At 46.2% G+C, this 25,412-nt stretch overlaps 2 protein-coding genes across 3 annotated transcripts in view; one reads left to right on the top strand and one right to left on the bottom strand.

The window, feature by feature from the left end:
- wbp11 (WW domain binding protein 11) overlaps positions 1 to 24,353 on the bottom strand; it is a 46,423-nt gene extending 22,070 nt beyond the window's left edge. The window contains exons 1-4 of one of the 2 annotated variants that reach the window (XM_069907689.1): positions 23,555 to 24,353; positions 8,946 to 9,081; positions 6,035 to 6,131; positions 2,968 to 3,262 (exon numbers count right to left, since the gene is read on the bottom strand). In XM_069907689.1, the coding sequence (XP_069763790.1) occupies positions 2,968 to 3,145 (178 nt within the window). In that variant the 5' untranslated portion in view covers positions 3,146 to 3,262; positions 6,035 to 6,131; positions 8,946 to 9,081; positions 23,555 to 24,353. Of the gene's footprint in view, positions 1 to 153; positions 241 to 2,967; positions 3,263 to 6,034; positions 6,132 to 8,945; positions 9,082 to 23,554 lie in introns of those variants that run through there. The other variant, XM_069907692.1, reaches the window with a different exon arrangement.
- Positions 17,147 to 22,292, top strand: LOC138748062 (uncharacterized). Its single transcript, XM_069907758.1, has 4 exons — positions 17,147 to 17,216; positions 18,423 to 18,539; positions 19,335 to 19,509; positions 21,385 to 22,292. The coding sequence occupies exons 1-4, from the start codon at positions 17,147 to 17,149 to the stop codon at positions 21,689 to 21,691; spliced, it is 669 nt and encodes a 222-aa protein (XP_069763859.1). The 3' UTR covers positions 21,692 to 22,292.
- Positions 24,354 to 25,412: the final 1,059 nt, after the last annotated feature.

Raw genomic sequence — 25,412 nt, 5'->3', positions numbered from 1 at the left:
CCCGTGATGTCCTGGGCTGTGTCCACTACCTTTTGCGGGGCTTTACGCTTGGGGGCGTGGGTGTCCAAATTCCAGATCATAATGCAGCAAATCAGCACCACTTTCCACACACGTCGGTAGAAATAACCCAGGGTTTCCAATGTCATACCAGACCTCTGCAAACTCCTGAGGAAGTAGAGGTGCTGACGTGCTTTCTTCAATGTGGCCTTATAGAATCCTGATTTGGCAGTGCTATAGCATCTGTCAAGACCAAATGGCAATATAAAACATTCAACACCAAGAATATAAAAACCCTTTGCATTATTTTTCTTCGTGTATAATTTTTTATGGTGAATACAGTTTGTTTTTTTGTTGGGAGGATGGAGATGAGACTATTGAACATCTCATTCTCGAATGTGCATTTGCTCAGAAGAACTGAGGGGGTGGGGGGGTTTCATCCAGGTTCAGGGACTGAAACAAATATTGCCGGAGAATGAATAACTCAGTGAAAGCCACCTCTGCTCTGCCTGAAGGCCAGGCCTGCCAGCCAGAGCAAGTCCTGATGTTCCTACTGAAAGTCTCCATGAAAGGCTTCTCTTTGAAAGATTCTCCCACGGATGCTGTCTGACCTGCTGAGTTCCTCCAGCAGATTATGTGTTGCTCCCATTTTCCAGCATCTGCTGTTTTTTCTTGTTTGCCAAATGGCATTTTGAACTTTATTGCAAGAGGATTGGCATTTACGAACAGGGTGATATTATTACAATTGTGTAGAGAGTTACTCTCAACTGGAATACTGTGCACAGTTTCACTCCCCTTGTCGGAGGGAAGGATAGTGTAAGGGATACTGGAATGTGAGGAGTCAAGCAAGTGCTAATTAAGAATGAAGTATTATGGGTTAAATCAGGGTGAAGGGATGCTGGAATGGGAGGAAGGGTTAGGAAGGGTTATAAAAGTATAATAAAATAAGGATCTTCAAAACAGGATAGCAAGTAAATAGCTTTAGCAAGTCTTGGGGATTGATTAATGAGTAAAGAACAAAGACATGATATTTCCTGGCTAACAAGTTTGCAGGAAGGCACATAAACTGATAGGAAGTTAGAATCCACGTGGGCAGAATTACCTAATGCTAAACCAATCCAGGAGGCAGAAGAATATTAGGGGGAAGGTATCTCTGTACTGAAATGAAATGTATAAAAGTTGGGTCAGCCTCAGTATCTGTGTGTATTCCCAGGGTAAGGGGAAGCACCCAACTTTGCATTGTTGTAATAGTATAATAAAAGTTCTTTGTTCTCAATTTTTGTCTCGAGCAAATTCTGTGAAGGTACTTCTGTTTCTCACAGATAAAGTTGGATTGAAGAGAGGACAAAGAGATTCATGAGGCAAATTCCCAGAATGCCCAGCCACAAGCACCTAAAGAAGTTAGATCTCTATTCTTGGATTAAGGCCAATTGATGCCGTAACCACAGCCCAACAATGATTCCCCCTCGATCTTCCATTGTCCAACTGACAAGACATTAAGACTGGATAAACACTGACTGTGAAATAATAGATTAAAAATTCAGTTTTCTTTACATAACCTGTATATGGGTTTTCCCCATTTATTGGGGGGGGGGGTGTCCTTGTTTAGCTGCACCCTGGTAAATCCGGGACTGGGAAAAAAATCTCTGTGGTGCCCCCTTCCCTTGGTGCCCTAAGGACGAGCTTATTTTGCTTCATGGTTAGTCCATGCCAGATTGAGAGGTGATCTTATTACAAGAATAGAAAGGTCAAAGAAAAATTCAAGATCCTGATGGCCCACTAAAGGGCAGATGTTGAGAAGATTTCACCCTGGGGAGAATATCAAATGAAAGGTCATGGTCTGTGATAGAATATTTGTAGATGTATTTGGGAGATAAATTGGTTAAAAATTAGAGTAGGTTACATACATACACTTTAAAACAGATCTTATTTGAAATACTGAAGAATTCATATTCAGTGACATTATTTGGGCTCATAACAGGTCACATGAAAAAAAGTAGCTGATTAAAACTATGGTGCAGAGGAACTTCATCTGATGGAGGCTGATTTATCTCTGGAAGAGATAAAGTCTGCAGATACTGTGATTGTAGTGGAATACACACAAGTGGTGGAGGACACTGAATTATAACCACTTGCATGATTTAGAATCCATGATCTCAGAGGTTATGGCAGACTGATTTAACTTTTCTAAATGCAGCTGGCAAGCACTCTAACATACCCGAACCAAATTTCAGAGGTTAAAAAAAAACACAGCAAACCAACAAGTTACCATGGGTGGTGAAAACTGAAATAAAAACAGAAAATGCTGGAAATGCTCAGCAGATCAGGCAGAGGCCGCAGAGAGAGGAACATTTCAGGTCAGTAACCTTATTTTACAACCCAAATATATGAGAGATATAAATGGAGGCATAAAGGGGGTGTAGAGCCAGGGGAAGTTGACGGAAGAAGAGATCATATGGGAAGATGTGTGTGAGGGTAAAGGGAGGAAAGATGGAATGGCGATCAGGATGACAGTGGAAGCAACGAGTAAGTAAAGGGAAGGATGGGGTTGGAGGAAACATGATCGGCAAGGGTCAGTAAGTACAGCGGAGGTGAAAGAAAGTACAGGTGTCATTACCAATGATCAGAAGACATGAAGGCAAATCTGTACAGCACACAAGTGCTCCAATGGGAAAGTTGCCATTACAATCAGTACAAGAGGTTTTGACTGATAATATTAGCGATATGACTAAACAGGGTAAGAAATTTATTTAAGTTGGAGATGCAGCATGGTAACAGGCAAGTTATTTTTACCTCTGGAGCAGTGATGATGGTCTGGAATTGTTGAATGTCGATCATGGATGGTTGTATACAGCTGAAGAATGAGATGGTGTCCCTCCAGATTACACTGAAGAATGAGGTGGAGTCCCTGCAGATTACACTGAGCTCAAATGGAACAGTGCCCAAGGACAAGGGGGGGGGGTCACTCACCTGTCACAGTCAGCTGCACATAATCACCGTACTTTGACAGCCTAGACTCAGAGGTCAGATACTGGCAGAAGTGATTTCCTGAATCATAGACTGTTACAAGTTTGATCTCGAAGGCCATGAATGAGCAATTTTCCACTTCTTGTGTGAACTGCAGATTTGTGCCATCTTTATATGGCATGAAGTATACGGGTCAATCAGCTTCAGGAGTGACACGTGAATGCAGTGGAGTCTCCGAGTGCTGAACTTCGTGATGAGAAAATCGCATTCAGAGGGGGTTTGGAATCTTCTACAAATGCTGAGAAAATAAATATTGGGTTAATTGAATCACTTTGTGTGAATTGTGAAATATTCAACAGAAGCTGGGTAGAATAGACTAAAGTATTTTTTAAAAACAAATGAACACATTAGCTACACTAATGCACACCAGAGTATATACAGTGGGATACAGAGGTACAGGACCATGGAAACCCATAGCACAGAGAGACCTTTGGCCATCATGTCCGTACCAGCTCTCTGAAAGAACTGGCCCATTAATCCTGAACCTCATCTTTTCTCCAGGATCTTATCAATGATAATTTTCAAATAACTGTCTAGTTCTTTTTTGTCCACACTTTCTGATGCCTTCCAGTCCTTAACAAATGCTTTGTGCAAAAGAAGTAAACCCTGGTACCTGGCACCAACAGGTATCAGTCGATGCCAGAGAAGTGAGTTTTCTGTTTGCTTGAAACTGCATGTTGTATGTATGGAGAACTAATGGTAAGGTGCATCAATTTTAAATTTCCATATATTTTTATCCATTTATTTTCCACGATTTTTTTTTTGCTGGTTGCTTGAATTCTGGACATAGGGATTACTTAACGTGTCTTCTGTAAAAACACAAAATGCTGGAGAAGCTCGGCAGGTCAAACAATGTCCTTTATGTAGCAAAGGCACAGATACAGAACTGACATTTTGGGCTTGTACCCTTCATCAAAGTATGAGAAAATGCCAGGAAGTGTCCAAACAAAAGTATAGGAGGGGGAGGGGGGTTTCCACGAACCTACTCTGAGCCCCCTAGGCAGAACGTTCCGAGGGATAGAGAGATTTGAATGAACGAGGGGAGCAGTGGTCGAGATGGATTGATGTCTCAGCAGTGGTTGACTTGGCAGTGTGCTCTGGTGGGGGTGGGTGGGGGAGATTTTTGACAGTGTGTTCTGAGGGCAGAGATTCTTGTCAGTGCATTCTGGGGGGAGGGAGATTTTTGACAGGGTTCCCAAGAGTGGGGGAGGGGTTGATGCTGTGTGACCTATTGAGTTTCTCCAGCACGTTTCTGTATTCTATATTTACTATATTTTGCAGAATTCCATGAGACATTTGGCCCATCTAATCAATGCTGCCTCTCAAAGCAATCTCCCACTTATTGCCCTGTAAACTATTTTCTCAGCCATCCAACACCCCCTCGTTCTCTTAACTGCCGCCAACTTTCGGGTAAATCTCAGTGGGCCTTCGCGATGTGTGACTCCCACAGGGTCAAAGGGAGAAGGTTCAAACTCCAGAAAGGTTAGCACCAGAGGTCAGGTCCAAACCCCGGTTGCTGGAGCTCTTGAAGCAGCAGCTCCGCAGCATCACCCAAAGCCGGGGAGTATTCCAAATACCTCGTGTCCAGCAGTGTTTACCAGATTTGAGCTCTGTCCTTATCGCTGAAGAGAAGCGTTCCAATGAATCAATCCTGAGACTCAGGCCCTGCGGCCCATCTGTCTGTGCCAGCCATCATGTATCCATTGATCCTATCCTGTTTACCAATAATTATTCTGTAACCTACTCTGCCTTGATGATTCAAATTCTCTTTTACATAATTTTAATTTAGTCTTCATCCACAATGCAATCACTCTCAGATTGATACCAAAGTCTTCAAAAACCCTCAAATCTTATTCCTCACTTAAACCTCTGCCCTTTGGAATTTGTATACGTTCAACATCCTCCCCATCCCACCCCCTTCTCCAAAAAAGCAGTCCAGTCTCTCCAACCTCTCCTGAAACAACTTACCCCAGGCAACATCCTGGTCAATCTCCTCAGCAACATCTCGTGCATTCATTTCCTTCCAATGTGTGGCAGCCAGAACCGAACACAGTGCTCCCACCCTAGACCCACCAGAAACTGGAAGTACCTGTACTGCAATCTGCACCAATCTTCATCCTGATATCAGTTAAAATAAATATGTATTTTTATTTTAAATGATATCTTTATCTACATACAGTAAAACCCCTGTTATCTGGAATTTGTGCAACTGGTAGCCTCAAGCAACCTGCAAAAAAAAAATTGTGGAAAATAAAGAGGTAAAAAATATAAATGTTTCAAATTGGCGCCCCTGAGTGGCCAGTTCGCCAATCACACCACACGCAATCTCAAGCAGCTGGAACCTTATCTAGCATCTACCAATCCCCATAGATGCTGAATACCAGAGCTTTTACTGAATCCATATATCTACAATATATATCTATAACTGTGTGGGTGTGTATAATTATTAGGTGCTGTGTATTGTGTGTGTCTGAGTATGCATCGTGATCTGGAGAAATGCTGTTTTGTCTGGTTCTACATGTACAGTTGGATGATAATAAACTTGAAAAGTTCCAAAGTTGCTTGTGATCTCATCTTCCCATTTTAGTCTCCTAAAAGGGCCCAGACTCCAAACCATCTCTCCTCATGGATGCTGGATGACCTGCAGCTTCTCATCTTTTGCCCAATCTACCAGTTGTGACCCAACCAAATATTTATAAACTTGATTCATGATTCACTTACTCTCATATTCCTCCAACAAGAACAGGAAAAAGAGAGTTACCGGATCTATGGCTCGGATACTTATTTCATGCTTGCAGGTTCAGACACTGACCTCCCTTTCCAGGACTCCTGCACCCAGACTCATGAGCTGTCTTGGAAAATAATTCATGCAACCTAAATCAGAGTTGCCCAGGGTCACGAATACACCATTCAGAGACTTGGAAGATGGGAACAGTGGAATCAGAAAGAGTGATAAAGGGTCCAAGCCAAAACCCTTACTGATCATTTCAACCCATCGATGCTGCCTGACCTGCTCAGTCCTTCCAGATGCTCTTCGCTTCCACCTGTCTTCGATGGTTGACCATCAGCCCCCTTGCCGCTTAGAGTCTTCATCATAATTATTACCACTGTGGGGAGGAGGGAAGGGGGGGGAGAAAACGACACTGTATATATTTAAGAAGGAAAATGTATGTATCTTGATCTATATGGTTTATAGTGTGAAAAATAAAATTTAAATAAAAAAAAATTACCACTGTGCAAAAATCAACAATATTTATCAATGAAGACGTAAATACTCGCCATTGGCCAAAGCAGCAACTAGCATGTTCAGTGAATCCCTGCCAGTCCCCACTAAACTGCCAAGCCAATAATGCCCAGGTTGTAGCACTGTAATGAGGGCAGGAGATTCGCCTGCACGGTTCGGAACTCTCAGTAACTTCAAACTTCTGCTTTCTATAAATGACTGGTGTCTGATGGATATTTTCTGGATTATTTCGCGGGGTGTTCACAAACCACAAATAGAAACAGCCCTTCTAGTCTGTGCCAAACTACTTTTCTGCCTGGTCCCACTGACCTGCACCCAGTCCATAGCCCTCTATACCCCTCCTATCCACGTGCTTGTCTAAACGTTTCTTAAATCTTAAAATTGAGCCCGCTTTCACCACTTCATCTGGCAGCTTATTCCACATCCCCACCATTCTGTGTGTGAAGAAGTTCCCCCTCATGTTCCACCATATTCTTTTCCTGTTTTACCCTTAACCCAAAAGCAAATGTAACTCAGTGACCCTTTTGAGTGGGAAGGGGATTCCAACTGCATTAAGGGGTGGAAGAAGCTGGGAAGGGGGTAGGATAATGGAAGAACGCTGGTGTTGAGACCAGAGAGTGGGGAAGGTTCAAGGGAAACGTATGATCGTGAATAATGAAACTACCTGATAGTTCCCCAGTCCCACAGCGGAATAATTAAAAAAGAGAAGGAACCAGAGAGAGGTGGGTAGGGGGTACCTCAAGTTAGAAAACCCACGTTCTTCCCATTGGGTTTCAGACTCCACAGGAGTAAAAGGGTGGCACGGATACTATAGTGGTTAGCACAGCATTATTACTCACCAGTGACCTGGGCTCAAATCTCGCGCTGTTTGTAAGGAGTTTATACGTTCTCCCCATGACAGCGTGGGGCTCCAGTTTCCTCCCACCCTCAAAGAATGTTCAGGTTTCTCTAGTCAATTTATTTCACTTAGATTTAGAATTTTAATTGACAGCCATCTCCTGACAAAAAGAGTTGGATAAGTATGTGGATGGGAGGGGGATGGAGGGATATGTGCTGGTAAATGGGATTAGAGGAGGGTACGGAACATTGCGGACTAGAAGGGCCAAATTGGCCTGTTTCCGTGCTGTAATTGTTATAACAAGAGAGGGCGTAGAAGATAGAAATGTTCAACAAAATGTGGGGATTTATGGAGGGCTGCGTGAATTTTGGGAGAGTGGGGATTCTATGCCAAGTAATGGGGAGAGGCTGTGAAATCGGAGGAGGGTGACTATGGAAGATTCACAATGATTAATTCAGCTTAGCAGGCAAATCAAGCTCTTGACTGATGTATTTAATGCAAGGTCAACATCTTAACACCAATAAACTGTCTACTGGAGGAATTCAGCAGGTCGAGCTGCATCTGTGTAGGGAAAGGAGTTCCTGATGCTGGGTTTCTACCTGAAACGTCCAGTCACTCCCCCTCCCCTACACACAGACAGACATTCCCAGACACCCTGAGTTGTCCAGCAGATTGTACATTGCTCTGGGCTCCAGCATATGCACCCCTTGTGTCCCAGGGACCATGTTTACCAGCTGAACACTAGATGGCAGGAGAAAGCAACACATGCTGAAATCCTCAAATCATGTCTATCACGTGACCTCGTGTACTGCCAAGTTCAGGCTACCCACAAATTGGACCACACCTTGTATTCCCTCTTTCCATTCTCCAACTAGATGAGGAAATAATTCCTGCTTCCTTCACTATTCTGAGGTCCATTCATCTTCAGGTGGACACTCTCTGACCTCCCCAAATGTTGATCTATTTTCTACTCTGAAACCTAATGTGTTTTTGTGTTGAAAGCTCCTTTCTCAGAGCCTTGGAACCCCTGGACTAGACACTGTTGGCTGCTTTATTTAACCATGAGGGCTTTGAGGATTTGCCTCTCCAAGTAATTCTGCCCTCATACATCCCATCTCCCCAAGCCTATCGCAACTTTATTTCTTCCAAAGGGTACCCGTCTTTGGATCTCCAGTCAGTTTGTGCAGGACCTCTGTCTGCCAATTCCTTGATTCATCCTGATTCCTTTTCATGTCTTCAAAACTTTCCTGCCCTAAGTCCAGATTCTGTATATAAAAACTAAAGCAATGGTCCCAATCCTTTTTAATAATTTTTTATTTTTCATACTGTGAACCATATCAACCAAAATATATACAAACCTTTCTCATTAAATATACACAGTGGAATTTTCTTCCTTTTTTCCCCCCTGGTCCCAATCCTGATTCTAGATTATCCCTTCAATTGCTAAAACATCTGTCTTCGATTTTTTTGGCTAATTACTCAAAAGAACTCATTGAATTGTGAATATTCCATGTGCTGTAATACAGCTGGGACAGCAATGTTTTCATGATTTCAGGAAAACATTTGTGCTAGTTAGTAAGACAGAGGCCCCACTGAAACCGACTTTGGCCTCAACACAACCAGTTTATCCAGATTGAGAATGGCAGACACAATATTAGACCCTTTCAAACTGCCATGTAAAACAGGGTTAACTGGGCAATTTGCAAGGTTAACAGCCCAGTTAGGAAGGGTCCAACCTCATTGGAATCCAACAGGGTCCCTGACCTACCTCAGAGGTAGTTAGGGAACCCAGTTACCTAGGTCTCGTCCACAGGTGATTTGAACAGGAAAATGGCCGACCTGTTTATTCCGGTGACATCAGCGCTTGTGTCTCTTGGCAGCCAGCATCTGAACATCCGGTGAGTGCATGAAGCTTCATTGTGGGGGTGGGATCCCCCTTAAATCACTGGGTTGGCAATTTAATTGGTCGAGCCCCCTGCAATTTAAAAGGAGGTCAACCCAGATGCTGCAATTTAAAAGGGGCTAAGGAGAAGCTTTATTGTGCAATGATCCCTGGAACAAGGGATCTGTGAACAGAAAATAGATGTACCTCCGAACCTTACAACTACCCCTTTGATAACACTTTCAGTGCAAGGTCATGCTTATTGACACATCTATTGAAGTACAGTGAGAAAGTTCATCTTGAAAACTGTCTAGCAGGCCAGCCATACCTAGAACAGCTGTAGAGTTACAGAGAGAGATCAGTTAGAACAGGGCAAACACAACATTGTGAGGTTCATACAGGTGTCAGACAACAGGAGTGGGCACAGGGGGGAACATTCATATAAACCATCTTTCAAAAATATGTGCACGATAAGTCAAGGGAAATTAGTGTCCATGGTTCATTGATCCTTCAGTAATCTGATGGCAGAGAGGAAAAAGCTGTCCTTGTTCTACTGAGTGCTCGCCTTCAGGTTCCTGGTAGCAGAGTAAAGAGGGCATGGTCTGAGTGGTGGGGGACTTTGAGGATAGAGGCTGCTTTTTAAGACATTGCCTCATGTCGATGTCCTCAATGCAGTGAAGCCTGGGGTGTGATGTCTCAGGCCGAGATAACAACCCTCTGGAGTTCATTCTTGTCCTCAGAGTTGGCGCCTCTGATGCAACCTGCCAGAACAACTCACACATCCAACAGCTAACTTCAGTCTTTGCTTGTAACATTCGGTAGGGTTTCTTCATTCTGTAGGAGACAGACGTACCCTGAGAGCTGAGGTCTTGTCAATGCTAACCCAACGGAACCCCAGTGACACAAGCAGCACACAAGCGCCAGCAAGAAGTTAACAGCAAAATGTTTCACCATTTAATGCAGCTCATGAAGTAAAAGTGCTGAACTGATTATGGAGCTTGGGGTAAGATTGAAAACTGCTACAGGTGTACCGTGGAGAGCATTCTGGCAGGTTGCATCACTGCCTGGTACGGAGGCGCCGACTCTCAGGACAGGAAAAAATTCCAGAAGGTTGTTCACTCGGCCTGCGACATCACAGGCATCAGACGTTACTCCATATAGGTCGTCTCTGTGAGGCAGTGTCTTAAAAAAGCAACTTCTATCCTCAAAGATCCCACCACCCAGGCTGTGCCCTCTTCACTCTGCCACCATCGGGGAAAAGGTACAGGAGCCCAAAGATGAGCGCTCAACAGAACAAGGACAGCTTCTTCCCCTCTGCCATCAGATTCCGGAATGAACAAAGAACACAGCCTCACTTTGACTTTTAGTGCACTATTTTCATTTATTTTGTAAGGTGATTTATATAAATGTTTGCCCTGTGACGCTGCCGCCAAACAATGAATTTCATGACATGTCAAGACAATAAATCCTGATTCTGAGATTGTACTGATGTTGATAGCTTGTGTAATATAAAGGAGGTGTTTTGAAGTTCTTTAGATTGGCCCCTGTGTGGACTTGAAGCCAATGAGTGAGTCAGGTCTGGGTGATGGAAAATGGGATTTGTAACAGGAGAGTGAGGAAAAACAAGGTCCAAATATCTAAATCCAACCTACTGAAACTTGACAGAAGATGTTTAATTGCAAAAACAAAAGAAAGGAAACTTTGGTTTGGCAGAGAGAGGAGAATTTCACAGATTCCTGGCTGAAGGAGTCAGCAAAAGGGAGGCTGGGGAAACAGGTCGTGCTTGAGAGGGAGGTGGCGGATGAGGGTGTCTTTCAGGAAGATAGTCACGAGGGGAGTATTCATTGTAGAAAGGAGTGGTTGAAGGTGTCATTCACCGGGGGAGTAATCTGCTGGGGGAATCATTCATTGTGGGAAGAATGAGCGGGGGAATTCGTGGGTGAGGGAGCCAGGGCAGTGTTGGTGGGAGAGGGTGTCTTGATGAGGGAGAGGTTTAACGAGGGAGGCGGCGGTGAGTGCAAGAGATGATCTGCTGGTGGTGAATGAGTGGATGGAAGATGATGCATGGAGCCCCACTGGTGAGACCCTCCTCCTGTTGGGGCTCCCCCTGAGCCATACTCGATCATTTCACATTACACAGAGATATCACTTCAAAGCCAGGAGTCAGGAAGCAACCCTTGCCCTAACCGGTGGAGACATCTGTGCAACACATGTGAAATGCTGTCTGTTCCATGGAAACGTGTGATGCCCTGTGTGTCTAACAGCACACCACACAGTAAAGCATGAATTTGTACCTCATCACGTCCAGCCGCTGGCGTGGAGATCTGCGAGTAATTCACAAACCTCTGGAGAGAGATTCAGTCCAAAAAAAAGACCCCAGATCACTGGGCTTTGGCACAAGAGGGGTGGGAGTGGATAACCTCCCATCACTTTGAAAATGATAATCAATAAATCCATGCTGCAGTGAAAAATAATACAGAACTGATGATCTTAAATCAATTCCCTCATTGCAGTGATAACTGAGAGTGTTACCAAGAGGGCATAGATTAGTGATTTGTGGAAAGACATGACCACATTGGGTGGAACCAGTGTCGACAGAGGATCGCTGTCACAGTTACCGAAGGGAGTAGATTGCTGGATCCAGGATCTATTGGTTCTCTGAAGTGGGAACAACAACAAGCAATACATGTCTAATTAGACTGTTTATAAACGATTCAGATGAAAGCTCTGACCTGAAGTATTTCTCTTGTCAGATGCTGAGTATTTGCAAAAATTTGTTTGTAAACACCGTGGACTGCGTTCACGCTATTTTTCCATTGAAGTTTGTTACAGGCTGCCTGTATTCAATTTGAAATTACACTTCCGTGCAAAGGGCCAAAATGTCTTGGTGATGCGAAAGCACTGGGCATCTACCCAGCTGTTGGGTAATCCCAGCACAAGTGGTCAAAATCTGGTCTCGTGTCACAGAGGAGAAATGAACCCTGCAGTTCCTGTTGTGCTGTAGAGAGAACCTCAGAGAGTTGTTCCACTTTGACCCAGACCAGGTCAGAGTTCCCAGAGTAAGAACATAGAATGCTACAGCATAGTACAGACCCTTCAGCCCTCAATGTTATGCTGACTTGTATATTCCTACCAAAAAAAGTACTAAACTCTCCCTACCTCTGTTTTTCTTTCATCCATGAATCTATCTAAGAGTCTCTAATGTTCCAGCATCCACCACCATCCCCGACAAGGCATTCCAGGCCCCTGCAACTCTCTGTGTTAAAAAATTTACCCCTGATCTCCCTCACTTCACTTTGTACAGATGTTCTCTGGTGCTTGCTACTCTCACCCTGGGAAAAAGTCGCTGGCTGTCCATCTTATCTAGGCCTCTCAGAATCTTGTAGACCTCTCATCCTTCTACTCTCCAAGGAGAAAAATCCCAGCTCTGCTAATATTACCTCATAAGACTTATTTTCCAATCCAGGCAACATCCTGGTGAATCTCCTCTTAACACTCTCCATAGCTTCCACATTCTTCTGATAACGAGGTGACCAGAACTTGCTTAAGGAACTAGGCCATGAGAATGGGTCATCGTTGGGGAATGGGATCAGGTTAGGAGTTGGATCGAGATCAGGAGAGGGATACAGTTAGGAGTGGGACCAGCCATGTGTGGGATTATCCTCAAATATGGGTTCAGGATCAGAACCAGATTAAGAGGACGCAGCAAAATAAGGATTAGAAGCAGGAATGGGTAGTTTTGAGGTCAGCATCTGGATTGATCTCTGCACAGTCCACATTTGACCCGGGCGAGATTGGATGATGGGGAGGGGGAAGGGAGGGGAGAGGTGGGGAGGAGGAACAGAGTCACCCCTGTCCCAGAGTGAGGGATGACCAGTCTGAACAAATGGCTCCTGGGGCCTATTCTTCCTGCCCACATTCAATGATCAAAAGGTAAACAGAGAATAAATCAAGTGAAGTGTTGATGACATGAAACAGCTTTGTCATTGTGTCCTGGCAGGCTCCAGAGTTGTGGACTGGATCACAGGCTGGTAATTACTTCAACACACAGTGATGTTTCCTACCCACAGTTTAGCAAAAGCAAAAGCCCCACTCTTCTCTCAGCATGGTTTGTCGATGAACCAGGTTTAAGTGTTCCATACACAGTCCTCGTACGTGTTCCATGCAGTGTCCGCACAGCCCCCTGTATGAGAACCACACACAGTTCCCTATAGGTGTTCCTCGCACAGACCCCTGTATGTGATCCACGCACAGTCCCCTGTTCTTGCTTCACACAGTCTCCTGTACTTATTCCACACACACTTCCCGTATGTGTTGCATGCACTGTCCGCACAGTCCCCTGTACGTGTTCCACACACAGTTCCCTATACATGTTCCACGCACAGCCCCCTGTATGAGATCTATGCACAGTCCCCTGTTTGTGTTCCACAGACATGTTTGTGTCTACACACACTCCCCTATATGTTTTACACTCACACACCCTGAATCCATCCCACACTTTGCCTGACCATGATTACATTTTTCAAAAAGGCAATGAAAATGTTGATAAGCAGCTGCAAACATAGATAATGTGTGTGTGGAATACGTCCAGCATACTAGTATGTGGTTGCCATGAGAGTGGGGAGGTTATGATACCACATTGTAAGATGTTGGTTTAGCCACAGGCCAGAGGGATTTGATTGGAGAGTGTGTGGAGGACATTAACCAGGGAGAGGGGGAGAGATCCCTGAGATGCAGGATTTCACAGAGGAAGAGAAACAAGATAGGCTGTGCTCCTGGAGAGTGAATGATCTAGCAGAGGTGTACAGAACCATGAGGAGCATCTCCAGGGTAGATAGTAGGAATCTTTTCCCTGTACAGAGGTATAAATAACACTAGAGGACATATTCAGGGGAAGGGAGAAGAGGGGATCTGCAGGTTTCTTTCAACAGGAGGATGATGTGAACGTGGAACACACTGTTCAAGTTGGGGGAAGCAACGATCTCAAAGTTTAACAAGGACTTAAATTGCGAATGACCTCATACTGGTAAATGTAGGTGGTCAGCCTGAGCAAGATGGGCCAAAGGGTCTGCCCCATGTTCCTGTCTCATCTTATCCTCCATTCACCTATCCCCTCTCTACCCGTCCCATCCATTCTGCCTGTTGGGGTCGAATTCTTCATCCCTCCATTGTGCCAAAGGTTGGTGTTTGTAAAGTCACTTTGGATCATATCCACTATTTCCCAAAGTGGGGCCTATGTGGACCCAAAGAAGGGTTTATGGACAGGATGAAGGAACTGGATGTACGGGAGCTAGAAGCCACAGAGAGATGTGATGGGAAGCGCTGTATGGGTCGGGACATCTGGGAGATCAAAGATTTTAATTCCATCCCTCAATTCTTCCAGCTTCTAACACCTGCATGGAAGATGTTAACATTTCTTTAAGTCTGTTTAATCTCTTCCTGGAAACGGGTGGGAAGGCATCACTGGCAAGATTGGTCCTGCTGCCCACCCTTCACAGCATTGAGCTGGGTATTGGCTGGGCATATGAGGTGAGCTCTCACCACACCCACAGCCCCCAAGGCTGCCATTACCGGTTCTGCCTTACATTATAAATTATTGAATTCGATGTCATGGCTCTCCTGGTGGGGAATGAACTCAATCTTTGGGCTTGTCCAGTAACTCAACGGCTGAGCCATCAGTTCCCAGCACCCTCCTGGGACAGACCTGTCATTTAAATTCCAAGGTGGGCAAGAGTGGCCCTACCAGGGGCAGTGCCAGCCAAGACTCAGGACGGGAGGCTGCTTTAATGACAAGACTCTGGTGATTGGGAGTTCCGTGCTGCTACGGATGGGACTTTCCATTCAAAATATTGGACGGAATGAACACAATCCAGTTAATGTCCCAAAGTAAAACATGAGAATCAGGACATACTGAGATTGTAGTGGAAACACAATTGCTGGAGGAACTCAGCCAGACTCACTGGGGCAAAGGGACATTACCAATGTTTTGGCCTGAGCCCTTCAAGGTATGTGTGAAAAAAAAACAGGCAGACACCTGAAGTAAAAGGCTGGGGAGGGACAGGAGAGAAGAAAGGTGAGAATCGATTGGGGAAGGGGATGTGAGAGCAGAGCTGGGGAAAGAAGAAAGAGAGAGACACACACACAAGGCTGGAGGAGACATAGGGATAGTTGAGTGGGGGAGGGGGAGCTAATGGAAACTGGAGAAAAGGATGTTAATACCATCCGGTAGGAGGGGGGCCAGCAGATGAGGTGTTGTTCCTCCAATTTGCGGGGTGGTCTCAGTCTGGCAGGACATGAGACCATGGACAGACATGTCAGCGAGGGAATGGGGTGGAGAGTTGAAATGGGTGGCCACTGGGAGATCCGCATCATTGCAGTGGACAGAGTGAAGGTGGTCAATGAAGCAATCACCGAGTCTCTCCGATGGAGAGGAGACCACAGCAGGAGCACCAGATGCAGTCAATGACCCCTGCAGATTCACAAGTGAAATATTGCTTCACTTGGAAGGTCTGTTTGGGGCCCCGAATGGTGCTGAGGGAGGAGGTGTGGGCCCAAGTGGAGCATCTCCTGCGGTCACAGGATTGGTGGGGAGGAAGAAGTAGACAAGAAAGTCATTGAGGGGTGGCCACTGCAGAAGGCAAAGAGGGAGAAGAGGGGTCAGATATGTGTCTGGTGGTGGTGGAAATGGCGGAGGAGCATGTGTTGGATGCGGTTGGTGGGGTGGTAGGTGAGGACAAGGGGAATCCTGTCCTTGTTGGTCCACAGGGACGTGGCTCTGGGTATAATGGGCAGAATGTGGTCAGAAATGTGCATTCACCAAACATTGCACACATTGCAGGAAGTTCGCACTCTCTATTCACCTAGCCCAGTCGGCATCATAAAGCTCTCAACTACTTTAACAATCACATCTTTTCACCATCTGGAATTCAAAGTGAAATCAACTCCACACGTCACCAGCAGAAAAACAAACTGCAGGGAACACTGAACAGGCTCTCAGAAGTGAAGAGACAGAGGAGAGGAGAGGGAGAGGAAGAGGCGCATGACTCTACACAGCTTTGATGCTCCATAGTCTTCAACACATTCCCAGGCAGTACGGATCAATGAGGCCAAGAATTCCAGGTAACCTATTTCAAGCTGGGCAGCAAGGTGGACACTGGATTTACGTACTGGTGTTGAAGGTGTTGCCGTGTGCATTGGAGGGTGATGTGGAATCACTTACCCGCCGTTGAGGATATTTTTTAAAGGCAGAGAAAGGTCGTTTAATGTATCAATAATTATTTTACAAAATGTTACTTTTGCTAAATCATTTAAGTTCCCAAAGCAGCGGGGAGTCAGGTTTTGTTTCCTGTTAGTGTGGAATTTCTAAGTTGCAAAGTTCAACATCAGCCTCACTCCTTTGTTCGGAGTGAGGATGGAGTCACACCCCATCTCTCAGTGAACACCCCCCCGTGCCACTGGAGTAGACAGAGCCTAGGGGCTCAACAAAGCGATCTTCTAGACTGTGCCGTCTCTCTGATGGAGAGGAGAACACAATGGGATTACTGGATACATTCGATGACCCCTACAGATTCACGTGAAATGTTGCTTCACTTGACAGGACTGTTTCGGCCCCGAATGGTGCTGAGGGAGAAGGTGTAGGTGCAAATGCAGCATTTCCTGTGGTCACAGGAATAGGTGTCAAGGGGGCAATTGGTGGGGAGGGAGGAGTGGACAAGGGAGTCATGGATGGAGCAGTTCCTAGTTGAAGGCAGAGAGGGCAGAAGTGAAGATGTGTCAGATGATGGGATTATGTAGTAGGTGGTGGAAAATTGCTGAGGATGTGTTGGACAAGGAGGCCAGTGGGGTGGTAGGAAAGGACAAGAGGAATCCTAACCTTGTGTGTGGGGCAGAGGGGACCAAGCCAGATGTGGGGGTAATGGAGGATATGCAGCTGAGGGCCAAGTTGATGGTGATAGAGGGGAAGCCACATTGTTGGAAGAAAGAGGACACCTTGATTATCTGGCATGGAAGTCCTCATCCTGGGAGCAGATGCAACAAAGATGGACAAATTGAGAAAATGGAATCCTTGCAGCAGACAGGGTGTGAAGAGATGTAGTTGAGGTTGTTGTGGGAATTGGTGGGTTTGTACAAGATTTCTGTCAAGAGGCTGTCTCCCGAGATGGACACAGCGAGATCAAGAAAAGGGAGAGTTTTGTTAGAGATGGACCAAGTGAATTTGTGGTCAAGGTGTAAGTTGGCAGAAAAGTGGATAAAGGGCAGGGAAGAAAGGGCAGGAGAAGCAAAGCCAACTTAATTGGACATGGATAGGAGGGCAGAAGAGGAAAGGGGGGTGGCTGTGTGAATGGAGAGCTGGAGGAAAGGAGACAGGGGAAGGGGAGTGACAGAGGTGGAGGCTGACGGAAACCAGAGGTCGAAGATAGTCATCTGGTTGGAGGTAATCCAGATGGAGTATGAGGTGATGACATGTTGTTGAATCTATGGGTAGATTCAGGGTGGAGTGGGTGGTAATTTGAGACAATAAAATGGGTGAAGGTGGGATCGGTGTAAATAGGTAGCATGGATTTGATGGGCTGAACCACCTGTTCTATGTGGCATGATAACCCACTTATTTCATTGCGGTTGGATTCTACTGCTAACAGTGGGTAACCTTTGGAAGTGTTGGTGGGAAGTGAAGGTTGATTCAGTGAATGTTGTGCCTTGCTGGAGTCGAGGATTCCGGGAAATCCCCCTGTCCAATCAGGATTCTTTCTCCCTCTGGTTTATTTCTGTTGTTCCATCTCCTTGTACTTTCAGTGGGTTGGAAAAAGGTCCTTCACTGAAACGAACCAACCATGGGAGAAGTGACAGAATTGGTCGGGCTGAAGGGGCTCCTCAGAGGTAGAGACATGGAGTCATGGAGGTACCTCTGGGGGACTGGTCCATGGTTCATGCAGAGGGAATATTAACCCCATCCTCAGTACCAACCCCATCAACCCACCCTCCTCTCCAGCAGCCAACACTTTCCCCAAGGACAGGCCTACCCCTGCCTCCCCTCACTGGTCAGCCCTCCCTGCAACACAGATTGTTCCTGTTCTGGGGCCCAAACCTCCACATGGGACTGACTCTGAACTCTCAAGTGGACCAGTTCTCTCCATGGGACAGTTCTCATCTGCTCTGGTCCAAAACCCCCAGTTCCAGGCCAGACATCCACTCTCAGGGAAGTTACTGTCTATCCTGAGCCAACATAAAAAGGACCACTTTCACCATTGGTTTTCAGATCGATAGGATTACATCCCAAAATCCAGGATGAAACTAATGGGCCATATAGCCTTCTGAGCATCATTACAAGTTGCTGAGGTGAATATGGAACCCCCTCTCCTTGAAGCCAGATTAAGACTGTGCATTCCTTCTGACCTGTGGGACCATGTGTAACCCCCTTCACTCTGGTCTTGCAGGGTTGGCTGTGCCCAGCACGAGTTTGCACCTTGCATTCCTGACGCTGCTCTTCTCATTGGCTCAGGGTGAGAAGCAACAAGTCAGTGAGCACTGGAAATGGAACTTCCGAGAAGGAGGTAGGATGGCCAAGCAGCAAATGTCCTGGCTTCAAACCTCCCGCACATCCACCCACACACACATACCTACCCACACACCCACCCATACACACTCACACCCACCCATACACACACTCACACCCACACCCACCCCCACCCATACACACCTACACTCACATACCCACACTCACACCCACACACACTAACTCACACATACCCATACACCCCCACACACGCACTCACACCCACACACACACTCATACATACCCATAAACACACCCACAAACACTCACACCCACACACACATACCCACACACACACTCAGAGTCAATGCAAGCAGGCATTTTCACCAAACTGGTTAGGTGGGACAAGAACAGGGGCCGTGGGTTTAGGGTAAAGGTGAGATCTTTAGGGGGATTATTATTATTATTCTCAACCTTTTTCCACTCCCCTTTACCTTAATCCCTTACTAACCACAGAGCACAGAATGCCATAGTGGTCTGTGGTGCATAAAGGATTACTTAAGGTGTTATATGAGTGGAATGTAAAAGGTAGAGAACCACTGGACTAGGTCACAGACTAGATGGGGCAAAGGGCCTGCTTCTGTGCTGTAAGGTTCTATGGATCTAATGATGGGTTGCAGAGAACATTGGTTGTGTAATTGGTTGTAGAATACAGTGGGCATTGTTTACAAGATGTGGAGAATATTGGATTGTCAGTGGGATGAAAGATTGTTGGTTGTGTAATGGGGTGGAATACAATGGCCAACGTTACGTGGTGTTGAGAACTCTGTTTTACAGAGAAGGTTGCGGTGAATTTTTGCTGTGGTGTACTTCCTTGTGTCTCTGTGCTTTTGCCCAGCTGACAGGGTGAATATCAATGGGGTCGGCAGCATCACCCGTCTCCTGAACCAATGGGGAAACAGAATCTTTAAACAAGTGAAGGACACCGTGCTCAGCAAACCTCAGGATGTGCTGCCCGACTACTCCAGGTAGGAGGAGGAAGGGAGATGGGAGAGAGGGGACGTGGAGGGAAAGAAGGGGGATGAAGCAAGGAGAGCAGCAGGCGGAGAGGAGGAAGATTGCAGTGAAAGGGGAGAGTGTCGACAGGGAGTGTGCTAGTGTGAAGGAGTGAGGAGGAGGTGGTGTGACAGAGGGAGGGAGACAGAATAGACAGTGGAGGGGGGGAGAGAGGGCAAGATGGAGAGGGGGAAGAGAGGGAAGAGGGGAGGAGAGAAAGGGGGATTTCATGCAACAGCTTTAATAGCCAAGGAGGTCTCTCTCCACAACCCCTTCACGACCACCAACCCCTGCCTTCCCATCATCACGAGACATAAAGATGTGCGATAGAGTCACGGAATCAAACAACGTAGACACAGACCATTCAGCAGAACTTGCTCATGCCGACAAAAATTTATTCAGTAACACCAGGAACAAAATAAGAATTATTAATCAATTAATTTTGTGTTTAAATGCTTAAAAGCATTTTGATATATTGTGAAACACAAAAGTCTGCAGACAATGTGATTGTAGGCAAAACCCAGAAATGCTGGAGGGACTCAGCCAGTCTCGCAGCGTGGGAGGTAAAGATGTATTACCGACGTTTCAGTCTGAGCCCTTCTTCAAGGTATGAGTAAAAAAAATACAGGTGACTGATTTAAAGGCTGGGGAGAGAAAGGGGGAAGAATGGGGAGGAGGAGGAGTTAATTAGATATGATGAGGAAAGAGAGAGGGAAAGGGAGAGAGAGGGAGGGAAAGGGGAGAGAGGGAGGGAAAGGGGAGAGAGGGAGGGAAAGGGGAGAGAGGGAGGGAAAGGGGAGAGAAGGGGAAAGTGGGAAAGAGGGAGGGAAAGGGGGAGAGAGGGAGGGAAAGGGGAGAGAGAGACAGAGAGATCTAAAGGAGATGGGGGAAATTGGGGGGGGGGGTTATAATATTTTTATATTAAGATCAGTTCCCATAATTTTCACTATTTAAAGAAATACTAAAATTGCCTGGGAACCACTGACCTGTGTCCTGTGTTTAATATGAACTATTTTCTTGGAGCAGGCTTAACCTGGCACAGGTTCACGGACAGATTTCCCAGCCTTAGAGATTTACAAAGATGTTGGCAGGACTGGAAACATTTTAGTAACAAGGAAAGATTGGTTAGGCAGCCGTTATTTTCTTCAGAACATAAGAGGTGGAAGGGATTTTGAATGAAGGGGTCTGGATAATAGAGGGGCTTATTTCTCCTTGGAAAGGAGTTAAAAACTACAAAGCACAGACTTTGGACAACTCGAAGAAAAGCAGAAGAGGAGATAACGAGAGGTTTCTTCACCCAGAGGATTTGGAACTCTGAGAGGGTAGGGTAGACAGAAACTCCCAGCATAGTTAATGTGTAAATGAGAGAACCAGAGAACACAACACAGAAACAGGCCTTTGACCCATCTGGTCTGTGCCAAATTATTTCACCTAGTATCCATTTCATAGCCTCCATACCTGTCCAAATTCTTCTTAAATGTTAAAGTTGAGTCCACATTCACCACCTCAGCTGGCAGCTCATCCCACACTCCCACCGCTCTGTGTGACCAAGTTCCTCCTCATGTTCCCCCTAAACTTTTTCCTTTCACCCTTAACCCATGTCCCCCAGTTCTTGTTTCACCCAACCTCAATGATAAAGCCTGTTTGCATCTATTCTATCTGTACCCCTCATCATTTTATATACTGTACCTCTATCAAATCTCCCCTCATTTGTCTACACTGATCCTAGTCAATAAACCTTCTCTCTTATGAGTCATTGCTTTCAACCTCAAGGAGTCAGGACTCTGCTGTTCTATGTCAGCTATCTTGCCTGATGTCTCTGACCCCAGCTCTCTCTCACCCTCCAGGATTCAGCCATTTTCTGAAGCACTGGACGATCTGTTTCGAGAAGCTCAAGCTCTGAAGAAGCGACTCGGAGATTTGACTGAGAGTCTGGCGGGCTTGGAGAGAGCTGTCATCAAGGTGGGATATGGAAATCCTGTGAAGATCAAGCACGTGGTGACGAGGAAGGTGCCAAGGAAGCAGACCGGTCATCAGAATTCCCACCACCCTTCACCGCACATCCAATCCCGCAACACTGTCCGCAGGAGGCCAGCGGTCAGGAGGCAATCAATCGTCAGCAATAGGGAGAGGTCAAGGGTCAATGGTCAGTGAAGAGTTCAAAGGTTGGTAAAGGGTCAGTGAATGTGATTTCCCCCTTACAATATCCTATCCTTCCATTCCAGCACTGGAGAAGCATTGTTTCAGAAGGCAGAACTCAGTATGGGAACCTTTGTATCATTATTATTAGCCTGACACGGATTCAGAAAGAGTAACAACAAACTGCATTTATATAGTATTATAGGTCAGCAAAACATCATGGGCTGAAGGGCCCGTACTGTTCTGTAATGTTCTATACAAGGAAAAAATACTTTTAATGTGACATCAAAATAGTGTGCTTCAGAGATGAATCATTCAACAAAATCTGACACCAAGCCACATTGGGGCGTTTGAGCAGGAAGGAGAATTGGTAAGGTTTCAGGAGGGAACCGCAGAATTCAAACCCAAGCCGCTGAAGGCTTAGCCATCAAAGGTTTTCCACATACACCCTCTGTGGGAAGTTGGTGCTGCAGCCAACTTCGTGGTCATTGCCCCTGCGATACACCAACGTGCTGGAGAAACTCGGCAGGTCACTTAGCATCACAGGAAGAGAAGGTAACCAACGTTTCAGGCCTGAGCCCTTCGCCAAGGTATGAAAAAAAGCTGAAATAAAAGGTGGGGAGAGGGGGTGGAAGAGAGGAGGGAGGAAGGGGCAGAGGGAGGATCACACTAGTTAATGGGTAAGAGGTGGATACAGTTGAGAAGTAGAACTGAAGAAGAGAAAAAAAAAGCCCTTCCTTTCTCCCCCTGTGGACTGCAGTGAGTTGCCTCCTTGAACTGTGCTCGTGGAGAAAGGACAAAGAATTACAACCCTGTGGCAACGCTGGAACAGCAATTCCTTTCATGCTAGGTACTTGATTTCACGCAGTGTGGCCATGTGTCTGCTGCCCATGTCTTTCTTGGTGGCTCCACCAGGTCCTGGATGTGTGTCCAAGTAGAACTCCAGCGTACACACTGCAGGGGTCAAGGGGGGAGAAGGGGACAATAGGGGAGAAGGGGACAATGGGCAGGGGGAGGAGTGGCGCTGAGGGACTGGCTGCACCAATGTTGTGCATTAACTACAATCACACCACGTGCAGACATTCGTGTTCCGCTGCAGTCATGTCTCTCTAATGGAGGGAATGAACGGTCAGGGAACTGGGGGCCAATCGTACCTAGTTTTGTCCTGGAAAAGAAGCAAACTGGAAGATGTGGGTCTCATCAAGCCAGCATCCACGGAGATAAATGGACTGTCAACGTTTTACACCAGGATCCCTTTCTCGAGATGCTGCATATTAGGTGGGGGGGGAGGGAAAGTTTTGGGTGAGTTTGTTTGCTGAGAGTTGGGAGGAAGCCCACTGTGGTGTCACTGTGGCGACTCCATCTAGAGTTATAAAAGGGTATGGAGGAGGGTATGGAGCAGCAAGGAGCTGATGTGGGGGCTGAGGTCGATGGGGCCGCAGAGCTAGGTAGAAGCAATCGAAGCTAATATGTGGTCAGAAGGTAAACTGAGTTGGTTATACATGCCCTGTTTCACCTCTGACTTCTGTGAAGAGGGAGATGCAATCACTGGCCCAGGAACCAAAGTCCCTGGCTTCCCTCATCCCACTAATCAGTTAGAGGAAGTCCCTACAGGAAGCAGTAGCGCATGTTGGAGAGCAGCGTGACAGTAACGGTCTGAACAAGAAGGAAGATGGGGCAGTGAGGCTGGGACATTCTGCTTCCAGGGGATGTTGGTGTGGGACAGATGAGCAGGGGAGGGGAGGGATATAGCCATCGCAGGACACTGGATCAATGAAGAAGCGATGGTGGGCACCACCAACCTGGTCGATCCCCAGTGTGACCACCTGTAGCCTCCACCCAAATAAACACCGCCAACAAAATCAGAAAGGTCGTTACCTTTCAGATGTACCTGTTGCAGATGAATCCTCAGTCCCTGCTTGATTCTATGCCACAGAACCAGTGTGGGCTGGAGTTGCCTTGACTCTTATAGGCATTAAATCCGGCCCCCGTTCGACAGATACAAATTGCTCCACGTTGTTCAGAGTGGGAAGCTTTTCATGTGCCTTGGCCTCTACGCCTCTTGAAAGCAACACCCTCACAGCAGATGAAGCAATAAGCTGTGATATTGCTTTGTCAGTTATGATTGGCAGAATAATCGTCAGGGAAGATCACAGTGAACAATGTCAGCTGAGATCCTGTTTAAAGTTTCAGGGTGAAGGCACACTCTTTAAATGCAGCTTCTTGTTACGACAGAAGTGATTGGTCAGTGAGATCCACTGTGGTTGATTTCTCTGGACCCAGCAGCTAGTATAAATAGAGATGCTGGAGGAACTCAGCCAGTCTCACAGGGTCCATAGGAATAATATATCTGAATCTTGAGGCTGTGTCCACTAGTTCTGTTCTCCCGCACCAGTGGAAACAATCCTCCAGCCTCTTTCTTGTCTACCCCTTTCATATGAGTAGATGGTTTTAAAAGATTCCTTCTTATCCTTCCAAATTCCAGCAACTAGTCCCAGATGACTCAATCTCTCCTCATAGGTTAACCCGCTCATCTCTGAAATCAACCTGGTAAATCCCCTCTGCACCACCAGAACCGCATGCAGTTTCCCAGATGCAGCCTCACCAGACCTTGTACAGTTACAGAAGAACCTCCCTGCTCCTAAATTCCATCCATCCAGAAATGAAGGCCAACACCCCGTTTCCCTCCCTGTTGACCTGTTGCACCCAAAAACCAACCTTTTGCGATTCATGCACCCCCTCCCCCAAGTCCCTCTGAAAAACAGCACTTTGCAATCTTTCACCATGTAAATAATCTGATCTTATTTTTCCTTCCAAGTGGATGATCTCACCTTTACTAACATTGTACTATCTGCAGACCCTTGCCCATTCACTTAACCTTTCTATATCTCTCCATAGATTCTCCACATTTTCCACTCAATTTGCTTTACGACTCAATTTAGTGTCATCAGCACACGTAGATACACTGTCCATCTCCAAGTAAAAATATTAACGTGTCATTTCATGCCTGTTTGTATCAAAATTTTTATTTGTTACCTGTGGTCCGTGTCCTTTATACCAAACCCTGCAAAGGAACCCTCTCATGTTAGTCAACAGCTCTTCATGTGGATTTGCATTCCTAATACTGTCTGGAGAAGGAGATCTGGATTGTCCTCAAGCACACAACTCTGGGCTAAGATATTGTGTCAGTAGAATGGTCACAACAGTGGTGGTGTTGGGATGAACCCCACCAGCCTTCCTCTGGATTCTTCTCAATCTCCCCAATCTCTCAGGGAGACAGTTAAAGCCAAAAGTGGGTTTATTACAAGATAGAGAAGGGGAGCCTCTGGATGTGGTGTTTCAGTGGAAAGATGTGTCTCTAGTGATACCGTCTAATGGTACCTGGCTGAAGAATGGTTTCTGAACATCATCATGGCCAAGATAAAATATAATGAAGGCACATTGGAAGGGAGAGGTAGGGATGCCCACCAAGAGATGGTTTCACCACAGCTCCAGCTCATCGCCCCAGAGGCTCCGCAGCCTGCTATAGACCAGGGGAAGGAAACAGAGCATGGACGAGGGTGACTGGATGTGGAGGAGGGAGAGAGGTATGAAGGGAGTGGGAGGGAGCCAGGCAGGGAGTAGGAGGTAGGAAGGAACTGAGAGGGAGTGGGAGAGAGTGATGATGGGAGGGAGAGGGAGGGATGCAGGAAGGGACTGGGAAGAAAGTAAGGAGTGGGAGGGAGGTAGGAAGGGA

Source organism: Narcine bancroftii, chromosome 13, assembly GCF_036971445.1.
Source record: "Narcine bancroftii isolate sNarBan1 chromosome 13, sNarBan1.hap1, whole genome shotgun sequence".
In the NCBI taxonomy this organism is placed as follows: domain Eukaryota; kingdom Metazoa; phylum Chordata; class Chondrichthyes; order Torpediniformes; family Narcinidae; genus Narcine; species Narcine bancroftii.
Note: the sequence above shows the minus strand (reverse complement) of the source record. Positions and strands in the feature narration are given on the sequence as shown.

Excerpts from the sequence above, each read along its gene's own strand:
- LOC138748062 (XM_069907758.1), top strand. The coding sequence starts at position 17,147 with ATGGACACAGCGAGATCAAGAAAAGGGAGAGTTTTGTTAGAGATGGAC. Across the intron at positions 18,540-19,334 it reads ATGGAACTTCCGAGAAGGAG|TTTTTGCTGTGGTGTACTTC; the intron begins GTAGGATGGCCA and ends GGTTGCGGTGAA. Across the intron at positions 19,510-21,384 it reads GTGCTGCCCGACTACTCCAG|GATTCAGCCATTTTCTGAAG; the intron begins GTAGGAGGAGGA and ends CTCACCCTCCAG.